Consider the following 18,240-nt stretch of genomic DNA (forward strand, 5'->3'; position numbering starts at 1 on the left):
TAACACTCGGGAATAGAGTGGAAAGGCCCTGACCCCATCCCGGCGCTGGCCTTCAGCAGCCAGTCGGCAGCCCCTGCAGTAAACTGAGTGAGACGTGCCCCCGCCAGGCGCTTCTTGGGAAAGGCCTGTGGAGTTAGGTTCCTCTAGCCGGGGGTGGTTGTGTTGATGGAGCATGTGCTTTTCCCCAAGCCCATCTTTATCGGTTGCTGCCATCTCTTGGCTTAGATCCAGCCTTCAGATGTATGTAGTCCTTTTGGGGTTAGGTTTGACAGGATTGAGTTTTATTTCCTCTCGCTTTTACTGGAAGCCTCGCCATTAGTGGGTGAAATTGATTCGAATATTTACTATTTGGATTGAGGGTTAGATCCAGCACCTTGACAACGGAAGGCCAGGCAGACATTTCCCGGGGATACTGGGCCTGGAAGCAAACACGCCTTGTTCTCTTGTTGACCTCATTGACCCCAGGTTCCCTTGTTAAAACTGCAGACCTACTCCCGGCCAGGTGCCCATTTACCCACTGATCGATCCTTGAGGCCGTGCCCTCTGGGGCACACACATGGCAGGGCCCACCGCCATGCGACTGAGCTCAGTGTTGGCTCTGCTGCAACCAGCACTGCCCCTCATCCTAGGGCTGTCTCTGGGGTGCAGCCTGAGCCTCTTGCGGGTTTCCTGGATCCAGGGTGAGGGAGAAGATCCCTGTGTAGTGGCTGTGGGGGAACCAGGAGGGCCGCAGAATCTAGACTCAGGAACTCAGCTTGACCAAAGTGATGAAGACTTCAAACCCCGGATTGTCCCCTACTACAGGGATCCCAACAAGCCCTACAAGAAGGTGCTCAGGTGAGAGTTGTGTGTGTGCATAGTTCCCAGACCCCGGTTTAGGGTTGCTCCAAGCCCTTGCCTCTGCCTTCACTGGTAATCACTGTAGGCTCCTTGAAGCAATTCTTTGCCTTGTTATCCATCAGGGTTTGGTCCAGTTTCTTCCTCCTTCTCAGGTCTGAGAAAGCCTCACCCATTGGTGTTAAATTAGTGGTTGGATGTTCTTCAACCGGGCAGGAATTGCATCTAACCCATCCCATCCAGCCTTGGTTGACCTCTCCCCAACTCAGTCCCAGTGTCGGCTACGCAGTGTATGCTCACTCCAGTAGCTCATTAATGTGGAGGAGGAGGTCTGTCCCTTCTCGCTTCTCAACTCCAACTCACTCATTCCTAGGGGGATGCATATGCTGGACACACTGAGTGTTCCTAAAGACTAGGGAGTTGACCCTTGGCATGCTGGTCTCCCCACAGGACTCGGTACATCCAGACAGAGCTGGGCTCTCGCGAGCGGTTGCTGGTGGCTGTCCTGACCTCCCGGGCCACACTGTCCACTCTGGCTGTGGCTGTGAACCGCACGGTGGCTCACCACTTCCCTCGGTTACTCTACTTCACTGGGCAGCGAGGGGCCCGGACTCCGGCAGGGATGCAGGTGGTATCTCACGGGGACGAACGGCCAGCCTGGCTCATGTCCGAGACCCTGCGCCATCTTCACACACACTTTGGGGCCGACTACGACTGGTTCTTCGTCATGCAGGATGACACGTATGTGCAGGCCCCCCGCCTGGCAGCCCTGGCTGGCCACCTCAGTATCAACCAAGACCTGTACCTGGGCCGGACGGAGGAGTTCATTGGCGCAGGCGAGCAGGCCCGATACTGCCACGGGGGCTTTGGCTACCTCTTGTCACGGAGCCTCCTGCTTCGATTGTGGCCGCATCTGGATGGCTGCCGAGGAGACATCCTCAGTGCCCGTCCTGATGAGTGGCTTGGCCGCTGCCTCATTGACTCTCTGGGCATCGGCTGTGTCTCACAGCACCAGGTGACAGCCCTTTCGAGTTAATCCCGGTCCCCGACAAGTTAGTGGCCGAGCGATTGGACTCGAGGCTGGGTGCTGTGGCGCTTTCCCAGCGGCACCTCGGGGCTGTCGTTGTGCCTCTTCCAGCCCCGATCACCCCTCTAGCTCTCCCTTGCTCACCTCTGACAGTCTTAGATCCCTAGGGCCGTCAAAAGCGGCATCTTGTCAGGGACCCTCTGAGCAAGCCAGAAAGGTACCCCTTACCAGTCCTCCCACCTGGCCCCTTGCCTTCCGCCCCTTCCCCGACACTTGCGCAGTCACCAATGATCTGGGAGTGTCCTAGAGATGGCCACTCTCCTGGAGGGGTAAGGTAGCCCAGGAACCTCCCTTTTGGTTGAAGAGGGGACGATGCCAGAGGGGCCCCTCCTCCCAGACCAGAGTATTGGGAGTATCTGCTGGCTTTCGGCTTTCATTCTTCTGAGGAACAGTGGGGTTCTTTGCTGGGGCGGGGCGGGGGCTAGGGCATCCTTAGTTGCCTAGCTAGCACTCTCTTTTCCAAAATCCGTTGGTGAGAGTAAGGCTGAGGTTGAGGGGACACCAGAATGAGCTCCTGTGCCTTCCCCGCTTCTGCGGCAGTGGCAGTAACAGGTGTGAATGCTGAGCGTGGTCGAGGGTGGCTGGCCGGGCAGCTCTCCCTGTGTGGCATTGATTGGTCTCATTGGTCCTCTAGGGGCAGCAGTATCGCTCGTTTGAACTGGCCAAAAATAGGGACCCCGAGAAGGAGGGGAGCTCGGCTTTCCTGAGTGCTTTTGCGGTGCACCCTGTCTCCGAGGGAACCCTCATGTACCGGCTCCACAAGCGCTTCAGTGCTCTGGAGCTGGAACGAACGTACAGTGAAATAGAACAGCTGCAGGTGAGCCTGGGACCAGGGCTGGAGGTCACAGGGAGCTTCAGGCGTCCAGGCTCATGGTGCGTGGGAGGGGAGGCCGGGTGAAGTAGAAGGAGGCTGACCATACCCCGATTTAAAACGACTCCAGGGAGAAGGGGCCCTGGGGGGTCCAGGTCAGTCATAAGATCATCAAAGCTCCTGGCATGACTTGGATGCGCTCAGAAGGGCTTGCAGGTGAGCTCTGAGGAGTGGGCTTGGTAGAGTGCTTAGATAGAAGAGTGGTTTGTGTTTTGTTTTTTTGGGGGGGGGCGTGGTTTGGGGTTTTTGTTTTTTGAGTTTTATATAAGTTAAGTGAATTAATGTTTGTTTTTAACATCTTTATTGGAGTCTAAGAATAGTGTTTTTTTAATTTTTGAATTTTTTGGCCCCCCCTGCGCAGCTTGCAGGATCCTAGTTCCCCGAGCAGGGACCAAACCCGTGCCCCCTGCAGTGGAAGCTCGGAGTCTTAACCACCAGGGAAGTCCTGACAGAATAGTTTTAATTCCTCTCCAGCAAGGAGGCAAAAACCTAGAAGTCCCTGAACCTCCAGCACCGCTCTTAGACGGTCCAAGGGCAGAAGGTAGAGGAACTGTCTGCTTGACCGCGGGGGTTGTCTGAGGTGGGGTACAGGTGAAAACAAAGGGCTCTTTGTGAAGAGAGCGCGAGTGCTTTGAGTATGGAAGAGAAAGACTGCCCAGCTTTAGATTTCAGGGTGCTTTAACCTCCAGGAAAGCACGTTTCCCACCGCCGCCTCCTCACAGCGGTTGTGAAAGGCGGCTGTGACTCGAATGCCTTCTGCACCTTCCCGATTAAAGAATGTAGAGTACAGGGAATTAAGCGATGAGCCTCACTGAGTGCTACTGGGGTCAGGGCAGACCTCAGGCCCCGGGACGCAGGAGTGGGGTAGGGTCCTGACTGCCTAGCGGGGCACTAACTGGGCGTCCCTCCCACCCAGGCTCAGATCCGGAACCTGACCGTGCTGACCCCTGAGGGGGAGGCAGGCCTGAGCTGGCCCATTGGGCTCCCGGCCCCTTTTACACCACACTCTCGTTTTGAGGTGCTGGGCTGGGACTACTTCACAGAGCAGCACACCTTCTCCTGTGCAGACGGGGCCCCCAAGTGCCCACTGCAAGGGGCTAGCAGGGCAGATGTGGGCGACGCCGTGGAGACTGCTTTGGAGCAGCTGAATCGGCGCTATCAGCCCCGCCTGCGCTTCCAGAAGCAGCGGCTTCTCAACGGCTACCGGCGCTTTGACCCAGCGCGGGGCATGGAGTACACCCTGGACCTGCTGCTGGAAGCCGTGACGCAGCGCGGGCACCGGCGGTCCCTGGCCCGCAGGGTCAGCCTGCTGCGGCCCCTGAGCCGGGTGGAGATCCTCCCCATGCCCTACGTCACCGAGGCCACCCGCGTGCAGCTGGTGCTGCCGCTGCTGGTGGCTGAAGCCGCCGCGGCCCCTGCGTTCCTGGAGGCCTTTGCAGCCGGTGTCCTGGAGCCGCGAGAGCATGCCCTACTCACCCTGTTGCTGGTCTATGGGCCGCGGGAAGGGGGCCGAGGGGCCCCGGACCCGTTTCTTGGGGTGAAGGCTGCAGCGGCTGAGTTGGAACGACGGTACCCTGGGACGAGGCTGGCCTGGCTCGCTGTGCGCGCGGAGGCCCCTTCCCAGGTGCGGCTCCTGGATGTGGTCTCTAAGAAGCACCCCGTGGACACGCTCTTCTTCCTCGCCACCGTGTGGACCAGGCCCGGGCCCGAGGTCCTCAACCGCTGCCGCATGAACGCCATCTCCGGCTGGCAGGCCTTCTTCCCGGTCCACTTCCAGGAGTTCAGCCCCGCCCTGGCACCACAGAGATCTCCCCAAGGGCCCCCGGGGGCCGGCCCCGACCCCCCGTCCCCTCCTGGTGCTGAGCCTGCCCGGGGGGCTCCCGTTGGGGGCAGGTTTGACCGACAGGCTTCCGCAGAGGGCTGCTTCTACAACGCTGACTACCTGGCGGCCCGAGCCCGGCTGGCTGGTGAGCTGGCGGGCCAGGAAGAGGAGGAAGCCCTGGAGGGGCTGGAGGTGATGGATGTTTTCCTCCGGTTCTCAGGGCTCCACCTTTTCCGGGCCGTGGAGCCAGGGCTGGTGCAGAAGTTCTCCGTGCGTGACTGCAGCCCTCGGCTCAGCGAGGAGCTCTACCACCGCTGCCGCCTGAGTACCCTGGAGGGGCTGGGGGCCCGCGCGCAGCTCGCTGTGGCTCTGTTCGAGCAGGAGCAGGCCAATAGCACGTAGCGCGGCCCGGGGCCCCGCCCCCACTTAGGGCCCTTCGGCCTTGGCCCCGGCAAGGCGGGGCCACACGGACGGACAGGTGGAGGGCTTGTTGCTGTATTTCCGAATAAGAAAATGTCATTAAAAGTGTCGTCTGCCGAACTGTTTCTAGGTCTAGGGAAAATGGAGTAAGAAGACTCTGAGGGAGGGGGTGGGGAGTTTCCCAGAGGGACCCACTGCCCTCCCCTGCCTCCTCCCTCCCCAGTTACCAATGACCACACGGCTGTTATTAGGTGAACACCTTTAATCCAGTCCCTGCCTCACCCGAGAGGCGAGAGAGAGAGAGGTGAGGCGAGGCGTCTGTCCGGGTGGTGGCAGAGCCCTAGGGCACGGGGCAGGGCCTGAGGCCCGCATCGGTGTTGGGCGCTGGCTCGCACGGGGCTCCTAGGTGTTGCGCACAACCAGGGACTGCTCCAGCTCCTGCCTGCGCTGCTGGATCTGTAGCGGAGTGAGAGCGGGAGCAGGTTACCTGCTGCTGGTGAGTGACGGGACCCCACCCGCCCTGGAGAGGAATCCGGAGCGGTGGCGGAGGCCTGCGGGGGCCCTTCACACCTTGCAGTAGAAGTAGCGGCTGACGGCTTCCTGGGACCAGGGCTGGTGGTAGAACTCAGCCCGGCGCTCCTCCTCAGGGTTGCCTGCCACATCTGTCATCACCTGGGAGGGAGCAGTGGGGTCAGCCCCGAGCCCGGACCCCCTCCAGCCCCTGTGAACAACGTTTACTGTCTTCCCGATGTGCTTGTCTTCCATCCAGTGCTCCCTGAGTCCCCTTCACCTTGAGGTCCCGGCTCTGGGAGCGGAGGAGGTCTTGGATGTAGCCTTTGGGGTCTCTGGAGAAGCTTAGCATGAAGTCTCTCTGGATCTTGAGCTGGTTTATGGACTCAATCGTCTCATGGATCTACAGGTAGAAAGACAGGCTTTCACCTGGCCGTGCTGATGTGTGAGAGGAAGGGAAACGGGGGGGGGGGGTGCGGTACAGGGGTGGGGAAGGGGTTTGCTGTTGTGCCTTTGAAGGGCAATCCCTCAGGTCCCTGATGCCCAGGCAGTCCCAGGGAAAGTGGGATGGGCGGAGCTCCAAGTAGCGAGGGAAGGGCCACCTCCCCCCCTTCCTCTCTCCATAGGCCCACGTTCTTGTCTGTTTTGTCTGTGCTTCTGTCACTTTTGGGTTAACGTCCCACTCCAGCTCTGGGCTCTGGCCCCACCTTACTGTCCAGGGCGCTGATCTCCTGCTGGTTGGCCGTGGACAGGAGGAAGCTGCTCATCTGTCCCTTCAGTGGCTCCTCTACCTCCACATCAATGTCATAGCATGCCGTCTTCTTCTGGTCTGATGGGTCCACGCTGCCAGGGAAGTCCAACCCTTGGCATCCATGCCGCCCCCACAGAGGCCAAGGGCGCTGGGGCCCGAAGCAGAGGGGAGGGGCGGTGTGTGTGGGGGGGGAGGCAGAAGGAGGGGCAGGGAGGGCAGGACCACCACAGAGATTCCCTGTTCTGAGGAGCAGCCGGGGGCCTCACCTGATGACGTGGTTGATGACAATTGGGTCAGGGGGCAATAGCAGAGCTGTGAGGCGCTGGGGAATCTCAGAAAACTTCAGCCGGGGACAATCAAAAATCTGAAGTGGGAGAGAGAGATCGCTCTTCTGTGCTGAAAGAGCATAGTTTCCATTCTGAAAAGGCCACGAGAAGCCAGTGCTCACGGGGCTGGGGCCAGGTGGGCTGTGACCCGAGGAGCGCTGACGGGGAGGGGTGTGCAGTGCGTGGGTGAGAGCACAGGCCCTGGGTCGGCCGGCCCGGGTGTAAGTCCTGCTTCCGCCGCTCACTGTGCAACCCTGAGCAACTTACTTAACATCTCCTCCTGAGTTTCTTCATCTCTGGAAAGGGGATGGTAACGGTATCTATCTCAAGGGGTTGTTGGAATTAAATGAGTCCGTTACACATGAAGTGCTTGGAACGGGCTTGGCATGTGGTTAAGTACTCAATAAATAGCAACTGTTATTTTTCCTAAGGTCTATCTGTTGTATTTATTTAAAAATTATTATTAAAAATATTATTAATAATCTCTGGTTTGGTAGAACTCTTGTCAAATCACTTCCACAGCAATCTGATTCTCCTAACTGCCCGGTGGGCTAGATGGGACAGGTATTGTTATCACCCTGTTGTAGGGATAAGGAACAAGGCTCAAAATAGCTAAATAATCTACCCAGAGTCTAGACCCGGGACTAGGACTCGGGGATCCTAATTCCAAGTGACAAGAATGTGTTCCCCAAAGCTGTTGGCCTCCTGGGGTTCCAGGTCTTCCTCACCTGGGGTGGCTACGATGGGCGGGCCACCGCACAGAGCTGTGCCATGGCAGAGCCTGGACTAGAACCCTGGTCTCTGGCTCCGAGACCGTTTCCGACGGAGTCGAGAAGGGAGTGGGGGGTGTCACCTTAGTAGGGGCACTTCCCCTACCGCTAACTCTGCCTGCTCCCCGGGGCCCCGGGCTCGGGGGAGAGGGTACCTGCTGGAAATACTTGTCCCCGTTGATGTATTCCTTGTCGTGCGAGTCCTGCAGCCTGTTGGTCTTCACGTACTGCCACAGGGCCTGGACGATGGCTGAGCGGCTCTGTGTGTGCAACCCCAGCAGGCGGGCCAGGCGGGGATCCAGTTTGAACTGGGGAGGCTGGGAAAAGGTGACCATGAAAATGAGGTAAAAGAGAGAGTGGAAAGCGCTCAGGGCCAGGCGGCTTGGGACTCAGCGCGGATGCGGTGCCTGGGCTTCTCAGAAACGTGCTCTGGAGAGGGCGGGGTGGGGAGGAGAACGGGATCTCTCAGGATGCGCACCTTTGAGGCCGAGGCCCGCCCGTCTAGGAGAAAGGGCGTGGGGGTGTGAGGGCCTCACGTGGCGTCGGGGGGGCGGGGCACACACCTGGTAGTCCAGCATCAGGAGCAGCGTGCAGTGGACGCTCAGGTCCCCCGGCCTCTTTACCTGGAACCCATCCGTCTCCTGCGTGGTGGGCGTCCGGTGCCACTGTCCAGGGTATAAGAGCCGGCTCACCTCACCGGCCCGACCGAGCTGGTGGGGCTAGAGCCCTGGTGGCGGGGGCTCCCTCATCCAAACCCGTGCAGCTGACGGGACTGTGTGGTGTGTGGAAGACGGGCAGGTTCGAGGGCAGAGGGGGTCTGGGCCTTACCTCCACTAGGTGGTTGTCAGGGCCGTAAAGGTCTTTGTCCAGCTCAATGACCAAACTCTTGAAGAAGGAAGAAAACTTCCGCTTCTGCTTGCTCGGCTGTGGGAGAGGAGCGGACCGTGGGGGCGGAACAGGGACCGTCGGGGCAGAATGAGTTGGGAGCAGGGTGTGGGGTGGGGGGGCTGGTTGGGCAGGGTAGCACAGTCAGAAGCAGGCCTCCAGCCAGACGTCTCTCTAGACCCCCCCCCCCCCGCCAACCCCGGCCAGGGCCGACTTCCTAGCCCTGAGTGCTGGCAGTCTGGTACTGTCCTGGGCTCAGCCCCATACCCACCCCAGGACACCTGGAGAGACCTGGGCCAGGACGTACGTCATCCAGGAGCTTCCCCTCCACCCGCAGCTCCCAGGAGGCGATGCTGCCATCAGAGTCCTCAGCATCGGGCTTCGCAGGGTTAAAAGTGTTGGAGATATAAAGACGCAGCTTCCGCTTTTGCTGTAGAGATAAAGAGCGTAGTACAGAGCCAAGCCCCAGCGTGAGCCCGCTTCTCCATTCTGGGAATAGGACTTAGCCCCCTCTTCCTGCCCCCAAGCCAAGGCACCTTCATTGGCCTCTTCAGAGCCTCCTGGATGTCCACCCGCTTCCGCATGATGGTTTGATCCAGTTTCCTCTCAAAGGCCAGGAGGTCCATGTAAGCCTGGGACTCTGGGACCAGCTCCCGGATCTGGAAGAGGAGGAACAAGGCTGGGAACCAGGGGCTCAGCCAGCCTTGCAGGTGGAATGTGCGTGCGTCATGTGGTCCCAGGACACAAAGAGCGTGGCGGGGAGCTGGCCAGGAGGTTCAGGGCGTGGAACTTTGGGAGCAGGAGCGAGAGCTCTCCCCAGGACTCCGAATCCAGCAATAAAGGCCTTGACGTGTGGGGATTAAAAACTGCTTCTCCCACTAGGGAGAAGCAGTGCATCTCATCACTAGGGGCGGCCAGAGCACCCAGGGAGCCCAGCAAGCGCGAGGGCTTCACCTCCTCGTCTTGTCCTCTCCCTTGTCACATGGCCTCTGGGTTTCCCTTGGGTGTCTGCAAAGTGGAGAGCACGGACCCTGGCGTCCCTGGGACAGGTGATGTCGCTGCCTGCCTCTACCCTGGCTCATGGCTGCTCAACCATGCTACTCCTTAGCTAGCTCGGCCTGGGTCCTCTTACGATGCCTGCGCCCTTCACTCCCCCTGCCAGCCTGTGATCCCCGAGCTCTCCTCTCCTCTTTGTCCCACGCTTTTATGTCTTCATACCGCTGGAATTCAACCGACTGCACCCCAGACCCAGTATCTTAACCCTATGGCTCCGCTTCTTCCCTCCACCCCACCCCCTCCCTCTGGCCTGGGGAGCCTCACTTCTTAATTAGCTTTTTGAACAAAAAGTGAAAGTGACTGTGATGCTGAAGCGCAGCTCCTGAGGGGGGAGGGGAAGAGGCACGGGGTGGCGGGGAGGAGGGAAGGAGGGCGGAGCAGCAAAGGGTGGGGGGTGGGCTGGGGGCTGCTGTGAAAGGCACTCACCCTTTGAGGGAGGATTTTGTCAGCCATCTTCCTCCTCTTGGCACTGTACATTTTTTAAAGAAAAAACCAGGTTACCATGGCGACAGATCTGGGAGTAACGAGGCCACCTGCTAAATTATCCCGACATCTCAGCCCGCCTGGCTGGGGTTCCCACAGCCCGCTCGTCTGCCTGCCCAAGGGGCTATGATGCTGGTGTGGGGCACTGGTGCTCTGTCCTCTCAGGGGGGAGCAGAGGTGACCCCGTCCTTTCTCCAGCCTGGGAGCCCCTTTCTGCTCCACCACATCCTCAGGGCCATCGAAGTGAGACTTAGAAGGGGCTGGGGGTAGGGGAGCTGCAGAAGCCTTTGAGGAAAGCTGGGAAGAGGGGAGGACAGAGGAGAGGGAGGATGGATTCTGAGGACTCTCTTTCTCTGCTAAGCAGGGGTGCACGGTCCAAGGTGGCCTGAGCTCAAAGGGAGGGGAGCTGACACCCCTGGCCCATCCCTGGAGCAGGAAATGATGGTGTGAAGCTGGTGAGGACTTGCACCCCTGCCACCCTGGGCTTGGAAGGGGACACTGATGGGCAGGAGGTGCTCATACCCTTGGGCCACCTGCCAGCAGGGTCCAGGGACACACCCATAGGTATCCAGGGAGAGTGGATAGGACGTTCTCCTGAGGGGTGGGGCTGTGGCTGGACCTGGGGTAGCAGCTGGGACTTGGACTCCATCCACTAGCTGCTTCTGACTCCCAAAAGCACCCCAGAAAATCCTTGGCAAGTAGAAATTCGAACCCAGCCTAGAGGATGGCTGCATACTGCCCCCTTGTGGTGTTCTCAACCACTGCCCCCTCTCTGTCCAAAAATCTGTTCTAAGGCTAGGCAAGCAGTTTTCATTAAAGGTCTGATTTGTTTTGAAGAAATTATCTATGTGAAACTCTCCATTTATACAAGCTAAATCAGGGACTCTTTACTGTATAAAAGAATGACTCACTTTGCAAAAGAATTCATCATGGGATTCCTATAAATGGTGAATTTTCCTTGCTATGTAAAAAATATTTAATAATGCGGTAAAATCCATATTGCACCTTTTATAAGACTCCATCTGGTGTGCAAAGGGAAGCATGTGTGTTTGGCTAAATAGTGAAACCCAGAGGGGTATCTCTCTTGCCAGGCACGCGCAGGGGCTTTTGGGGTGCCACCAGCTGGCTCAGACAAGTAAATAGGCTGGCCCTTGATGGTTTGGGGGCAGACCTGATCCAGAGGACAGATTGTGGCAACTCTTCAACATCTGATTGATAAAGAATCACCTGAGAGCACAGTGGGGCAGCGACTGGCCACCCACGGGGCACATCCCCAGGCTCCACCCCCCTGGCCAGAGATTCAGATGAAGAAGATCTGGAGTGGGGCTTTTAAACAGCCAAGCCAGCGGGTTCTGAGGAAGGCACCCTGGACAACCACACTAAGAAACACAGTCTAAAGCTCTGCCCTCAGTCCCAGTGCCAGCCCGCCTGCACCCCAAAGACTGAAGCATCACCCAGAACCTGGGGACTGGGGCGGAGAGAGGGACAGAGCAGGTGACAAGGAGAAGGGCGCGACGGCCGCAGCCTGTCTCTACGGTGGGCACACAAAGGAACCAGACCAGTGCCCCCTCAGCCCGCCTCCCGGGAGGGCATCCCACCCAGGACGCCTGTTCCCTGCCGATCGCTCTCCTCCCGCTTCCAATCCCGGTCCTCGCCCACCCCGTCCCTGCGGGTCCTGCGTCCGCCCCCTCTGCTCTGGGCCCCTCTTACCTGCGGCTCCGCGCGGGGGCGGTGGGCACCGGCTGGCCCTGGCTCTGAGCCTGGCTCTGGCCGGGCGGGGGCGCTGCTCGCTTGCGGGCGGGCTCCATGCCCGCGGGGGCCAGGCCGGGTCGCACGGCGGGGCTGCCCATGTACGGGGAGCCCGGGGGGCCCATGGGCGCCCCCTGGTGGGGCATCCGGGCTCCAGACGGCATCCCGGGGCGCTGGGGAGGCGGGGGTGAAGCAGACACAGGCGTCCGCCGGTCAGACCAGGGCCCCTGTTCCAGGCGCGGTGAGCTGCGTCTCTCCCACCCCGAGCCCCCGGCCCGTGACCCTGCTGCCGACGGCTCGAGCGAGGGGTGGGCGGGGGCGCCGGAACCGCGCAGCTTTGGCGGAGGGGGGCTTTGCGTCTCGCTGCAGGAAGCTAACTGAAGCCAGGCAACCGCACAGGGCACTGCCAGCCTCGGATTTGCGGAAGGGGCCGCGAAAATGAATATTAATGGCGCCTTTCAACCTTTTTAAAGGATGTTCACATCCACATGCTCCTCTGCAAGACAGTCGGAGCGGGTCCTTCTCTCCCCACTTGACAGATGAGGCAACCGCGGCTCAAGGAGAAAAGCAACCTAGCCAAGGTCACGCAGCTCCTCCCGGCGAAGGCAGCGCTGAGCGGCCGTTTCCTGAGGGGCTTTTTGCTCTCCGCTGCTTCGTTTAGTTTAGGGGCTGGGCTCCCTGCTCGGACTTCTGCTGCCCCTCTTCCCGTTCCCTGCTTCCCAGTCCATTTCCTGGGCTGTCCTGCCTGGAACTCACCCTTCCCATTTCAACCCACTCTTCTCTCTGGGCCCCTGCCTTTGACGCCTCAGCCCTGATCCCCACCCCCTTCCTCTGATTCCAAGCCTCCCCAGGCAGGGGCTTTGCTGACGTAGCCCATCCCCATAATTTGCTCTCAAGGTGAAGGCTGGAGGCAACCTGAGGGACTGAGGTCAGACCTCACCAGGATTCTCCGATGGGGGGTGGGGGGAGGCTTAACTGGAGATGGGAGGTCCAGAGGGCTTGGGTAGGTCAAAAGTAGCAGCATTTCCTCTTATAGCCATCTCTCCCTGCCCATCCACCCGAATCACCAGAGATGGTCCCATCCTCCAGACCGCCTCTACTCCCCACTCTGCCCCAGTGAGGTCAGAAGTCTGGGTTCGCAGGGGGCCACGGAGAGGGAGATGAGGCAGGTGTATTCCTTTGCCGCTACCCCGGTGCTCAGGGATGTAGATGACATCAAATGTATTGAGTGAAGTGGCCCACAGACTTTTAAAACCTCACTTGTCCAGATTTCAGAAGAGGGGTTGGGGAGGGTCTGAGGGGCTGTCAAGTGGAGGCTGGGTGGGATGGGGGCTGGAGAGCAGGAAGGAGATTTAGCGAGTGATGGTTGCAGACCCTGTGCCCCTGATACCATTCGAGCACCACCCACTTTACCCCCAGGAGTGCAGCTGCTCCCAGGAACAGGGAGCAGAGCCCTAATCCTGGGCTTGGTGAATCCCTTCTAACTGCCGACTCTCCCTCCGGTCCCTCCTGCCTGCGCTACGTCTAACCCTAACCCCCAGCCAGCCAGCTGTCTCTGCCCATCGCCTCTGCGGTGAAACCTGCCTGTCCATGTGTCTGCCTCCCCTGCCCCACCTGACCCTGTCACTCACACCTCCAGGGTGGCAGCCCAGAATGGAGCCCACGCCGGCCATTCCCCACCAGCACAGATGGGCCACTGGGAGTGGGGCTCCCAGCCACCCAAGAACTGAAGCTCTAAGTTGGCCAAATAAAAAATCCACGTGTATAGTCCCTCTCCCCCCTAGATGGGCCTTTTAAAAGGGACTCCCCAGGCAGCAACATTAGGACTGGTCACTAGGCTGACTGACATGGAAGTTAGCCCAGAGAGCCCAGTGGCTGGAGGACAGCTGCCCCGGGGGAGCCCCTTTCCCCATCAGATGCTCTCCCACTTAACAAGGCCAGTGGTACTCACTGATCTGCTGAAGAGGCCCTGAGAGGGAGACTTCCAGAGCCCCCAGAGGGCTGTGCCAGCCACCAGGGATCGGCGAAGGGCCAAAATTCTAGGGACTCTGGCCTCTTTTGCTGAGAACATGCCTTCCTTGGGGTCACAACCAAATGTGGCCGCTGTAAACCTGACTGCCTCCTCTATATTGGGCTCCAGCACCAGCACCCATCCCAAGTCCTGGAGCCCCTGCCTCTCCTATTCCACCGCCCTTCCAACCTATTCCCATCCTCTCAGGTCCTCTGGGCTCCCTCAGGCTCCCGGTGGACCTTCCAAGCTTGCTTGTGGCAGGACGGTGCTGCCCGGCCCCTTTGGTCTCTAGGCCTCGCGTCCCTGACTCCAGCCCTTCCTTCACACCTTTGAGGCATTAGGGACATCAGCTTCTGGTGGCTGAGTCTGCCGAGGGATCCTCAGACCCCTTAACTTGGGGTCTGTCCCTAGAGAGGGCCTCTCTCTGGCCTTGATGGCAGAGGCCATCAGCAAAGCCCCAGAGTCTTCCTGCCGGGATGCAGAGGTTGTTCAGCCCTAGGGCTTCCGGCTCACAGTGCCTACAGGGTCACCTGCTCCTTGCTCCTGAGACACAGAGAAACACTGTCCCAACGGATTAACAGCCCAGCCCAGCGATGCCATGTCCCCCACCCCCACCCCCAGGGCAGGGGTAACACCTGGGCCCACAAGGAAAAGAACGGAAGACAACACGTCGGGTACCTAGGGGAGCCCCCACTTGAGGGGTACAGTCCCCGAGTCCCACCCCCAGCCCCTGACAGGAACCCCTGCAAACGCCTCCCTTCCCCGCCCCGGGCACCCATCCCCGGCCAACCGCCTGACGACGTGTTCGGGTGCCAGGGCGCCGGCACAGTCCTGGGGCTGGGCCGCGGGCCGTGGCGCTCCCGCTAGAGGGGTGGGAGAGCGGGAGCCCCCCTCCCGGCCCCTCCCGACCATCCCTCCATTCAGCCCGAGCCAGCTCGCTCTCCCTCCCCCGCTAACTTTCCCCCACTCACCACCCCATGGACCAGAAACTCAAAAAGTTTGCTTTTCGTGGCTTTGCGCGCCCCTCCGGCAACTTCGTCCGCGGCCATCGGGGTGGGCTCAGCGGCTCCTCTCACTCTCTCTCTCTCTCTTCCTCTTTCTTTCCCTTTTCTGCCTTTTTTTTTTTTCCTCCAACTCTCCCCTCTGAGTCCTGCTGGGCTCTCTCACACTTCTACTCGAGCGGAGTGGGGAGGGGGCCCCTTCAGGGCTGCCCTGACGGCCCACGGCCCACGCCGCCGCCGCCCGCCCGCCGCCGCCGCCGCCGCCGCCGCCGCCGCCGCGGCTGCAGCATTCCTGCACTGATAAGACAGAAATAGTCCGGCGGCCCGGGGTCTGCCTGTTGACTCGGCGGGGACAGAAAAGCCTGCCTTTCCAACCCTCGCTGGCCAAACAGCGCAGATAAGCGGCGAGGCACGCCGGCCAGCCCGGCTCCCGGGCGCTGGGCAGCGGCACTGCAGCCCGAGGCCGCCCGAGGGCCGCGGGGAGGCGGCGCGGGGAGGGGACGCGAGGGGAGGTGGCAGGGGGCTCGCCGGCCCCCCGGCCTCTCGCCGCAAATAGTTTCTCGGTTAGGGAATTCGCCGGCAGGGCCAGGCAGGGAACAGTCAGTTCCAACTTTGCCCCCAAGTGGCTCCTGCTGCATTTCTGAGGCCCTTTCCCCAGAGACCTGGCAGGCCAAGTAGGGAAACATTCGCTGGAAGGAATCCGGGGGGAGCCGGAGCCCGGAGGAGGCCTTTCTCCTGCACCGGGGCGGCAGGCGTGGGTGTGCCCCGGGAGGCGGGGTGCCCCTGCGTCCACAGATGTGTGCGCCCTTGTCTCACCCGCCGTGTGTGTCTGCACCCTCGTGTGGGCACGGCTCGGGGCTGTGGGTGTGGGTGTTTATGTGCGTGCACACACAAATGCCTCCTCTGTGTGCCTCTCTCCACGAGAGCCTCCGGTGCGCGCGCGTGCGTGCGTGTGCGTGCGTGGCGGGACGCGGTCTGTGCCTCCCAGCCCTGTGTGAGTCTATTTCGGGGCATGTGAGTCTTTGTCTCTATGTGAGACAGTGAGGGCAGTAGGGGAGGTATTTCGGAAACAGGGAGGTGGATCAGGCTCGTGAGAACAGGAAGAGAAGCTGTGGGGGCAGGCCAGGAGCCGGCGTGGACGGCGGGGGGGCGGGGGCAGAGGGAGGTGAGCAGGACCCGACGGCTCTGGAGTCGGGGGTGGGGTAGGGGACCCTGAGGAGCTGGGGCGCTGGGTGTGGGAGGGCGAGCCTCAAGACCCCAGAGAAAGCAGGGGTAGCGGTGGGGCTACAAGGGAGCCCCAGAAGCGGTGGCGTGGAGGGAGCTGGCAGTCGCTGGGGCGAAGGAGGGACAGGATACAGGAGGGGCAAATCCTGAGATTCCCCAGGCCAGAAGCCCTGGCCCCGCCCATGCCCCCAAGGCCACACCCCTCTCTCCTCCTTCTGGAGGAAGAGCCCCAGGGCTTTGGGACAGAGTGGGTCAAGTTTATGGGCCTCCTGGGGTTGTACTGTCAGTATCCAGGTGAGGATGGGGCAGTGCCTGGGGGAATTTGTTGGGAAATTTATCTGAAATACTGAAGACCCAGCATTACCCTGGGGCGGGGTGCAGTGGGGTGGTCCTGACCCTCAAACCTTCAGAACGCCTTCAGAGGTCAGGACAAAGAACCGAGGGAGTGTTCTGGCTACGGAGCCTTTTTTGCCTGCAGCCTGATTTCCTTGGGCCCCCTTGTGCTTCTGGTTGTCACCATCCATTTAAGTGCCCACTGTCAATCCCCTGAAAGGCTAGAGAGGGCCTGTGGTCCACGATGCCCCTCCTCTACCACCAGCTTAGCAGGGGACCTAGAGATCCCCTTCCTACTACATCTGTACCCAGGCTTACCCCACCCCCCCCACCCCCCCCCACCCGCCCCCGCCAGACCCACACTCTCAGAGACTGGGCCCTGCTGGGGTGGGAAGGGGTGGGTGTTTGCCATAGGCCATGAAGGTGGCTGCTGGTAACCTGAAGTCTGAGGCTGGTCTTAAGTGCCACTCCTCCGTGCCTGCATACAGGGACTGGACGTGACCAATGCCTGCTAACACTTGCAACCACCCAAAGCTCAGTGGCCCAGTGGACAGAGCTCATTCTCTGCCACTTACCTGAAGCTGTGCCTCACCATGGGCACCCCGCCCCCCTGTGCGTGCTTCTAGCATGGACATGTGACACCTTGGAGGTTCTGGGGGACAGGGGCAGGGGCAGACACCTCTAGGCTTTATGTGAAGCTCCGAGGTCCCAACGCTTGGAGAGGCCTTTTGGGCAAAGAAGACAGCAGAGGAGGTGCATCAGCGCAGTGGGAACGCCAGGCGTCTGTGAGGGGCTGGTCTTGGTGGTGGAGGAGATTGCAGGAGGTGGTTAGGCCAACGGAGGTGAGTATCGCTCAGGTCCATAGATAACAGCCTCCTGGGCCACCCCCGGATGAGCGCCTTGCCCTGCAGCCCCCTCTCTGGGAGACAGCCTTACGCATATACAGGCAACAGATGTATAGGGCATACCTGCCCCCAGGCACACACACCAATGCAAACACCAGAGGAACAAGGAGACACATGGATTTGCACACACAGGCGCAACGTGATCACCCATGCAGCCCGCTCGCAAGGCCTCAGCCAGCAGACACGTGTGCATGATGCTTTTACAGGGGCGACCCTAGGTGTGCGGACACCGGGGAGCCTTAAGACCAGAAAGCAGAGGCGCCAGTGATGGTGTCCCGGGCCAGGACGTCCACCTCACAAAGGCCAGGCTCCCCAACGGCCCAGCCCCAGAAGGGCGCTCAGCAGTGCCATGACGCCCGCCGGCTCCTGCGTCCTGCCGGGTGGGAAGGAGGCCCGGGGGAAGCCCCGATTCCAACGGGCAGAGGCCCTTCCTCCCGGCTCAACCTGGCCCTTAGGCTCGGCCGACCGGCCCAGGCCGCGCTCCGGGCAGGCCGTGCGCGTGTCCGGGCAGAGGGCGGCCGCCCGGAGCCGGAGTCCCCCCTGCCGTCCCCCCATCTCTCCTTCCCTCGCCGAAGCACCACCAGCACCAAATGGCAAAGCGCCGCTCCCCGCGCAGGGAGAGATGCGCCGAGACCGGCGGGACGGGCTCGGCGGCCCCCCCACGACGCCCGAGCGGGCGGCGGCCAGGCGCTGGGGGGCTCGTCCGGGACCGCGGCCGCCCTCCCTCGCCCTCACCCGCCCGGTAACCGGGCAGCGGCGGGAGCCGGGCCCGGGCATGCGCACTGCGGCCTCCCTCCCGGTGAAGGTCAGCCCAGGGCCTAGCTGCAGGACTCAAAGGCGGCGGGGCGGGGTGGGGGGGGCGGGAGGCGGAGGAGGGAGGAGGGATGCAGCGGAGAGACTTAACTCCTTCCCCGCAGGAGGATGGCCACCAAGGCTGGGGCCGGAGCCTGGAGTCCCACCCTCCCGCCTTCTGCGGAGGTCCCGCGGCGGGCACACAGCTCAGGGGGAGGGGGGAGGAGGGAAGGAGGGGGAAGCGCGGGGGGGGGGGGGGCGGGGGGGCGGGAGAATGGAAAGAAGGAGGCTAGAAGAGGAGGGAAGCCGGGAAGCAGAGAGGGAGGAAGGCGAGGGAGGAACAAAGGAAACCAGACTGGAGGGAGAGACCTCTTTCCGCCGTCTATATCCCCAGCAATGAAGCTTTC

General features: G+C 61.0%; 2 protein-coding genes across 4 annotated transcripts; one reads left to right on the forward strand and one right to left on the reverse strand.

The window, feature by feature from the left end:
* The first annotated feature begins 556 nt into the window (after positions 1-556).
* On the forward strand, positions 557-5,019 carry CHPF2 (chondroitin polymerizing factor 2). Of its 2 annotated transcripts, XM_065883945.1 has the most exons (4): positions 557-837; positions 1,288-1,852; positions 2,559-2,741; positions 3,712-5,019. In XM_065883945.1, exons 1-4 carry the CDS (start codon positions 557-559, stop codon positions 5,017-5,019), a joined length of 2,337 nt encoding a protein of 778 aa, XP_065740017.1. The 2 variants fall into 2 exon arrangements, with proteins under 2 accessions (XP_065740017.1, XP_065740018.1); XM_065883946.1 differs by lacking the exon at positions 2,559-2,741 and having other exon boundaries at positions 575-837.
* A 420-nt stretch (positions 5,020-5,439) lies between these two features.
* SMARCD3 (SWI/SNF related, matrix associated, actin dependent regulator of chromatin, subfamily d, member 3) lies at positions 5,440-14,627 on the reverse strand. 2 transcript variants are annotated; one of them, XM_065883443.1, is made up of 13 exons: positions 14,550-14,627; positions 11,529-11,740; positions 9,762-9,804; positions 8,816-8,938; positions 8,587-8,709; positions 8,223-8,318; positions 7,958-8,059; positions 7,550-7,711; positions 6,565-6,662; positions 6,255-6,390; positions 5,828-5,950; positions 5,608-5,709; positions 5,440-5,493 (listed from the first exon to the last, which is right to left on the reverse strand). In XM_065883443.1, exons 1-13 carry the CDS (start codon positions 14,625-14,627, stop codon positions 5,440-5,442), a joined length of 1,452 nt encoding a protein of 483 aa, XP_065739515.1. The 2 variants fall into 2 exon arrangements, with proteins under 2 accessions (XP_065739515.1, XP_065739517.1); XM_065883445.1 differs by lacking the exon at positions 14,550-14,627 and having other exon boundaries at positions 8,223-8,313; positions 8,561-8,709; positions 11,529-11,734.
* Between the last annotated feature and the right edge of the window lie 3,613 nt (positions 14,628-18,240).

Source organism: Phocoena phocoena, chromosome 9 (assembly GCF_963924675.1).
Source record: "Phocoena phocoena chromosome 9, mPhoPho1.1, whole genome shotgun sequence".
Lineage (NCBI taxonomy): Eukaryota > Metazoa > Chordata > Mammalia > Artiodactyla > Phocoenidae > Phocoena > Phocoena phocoena.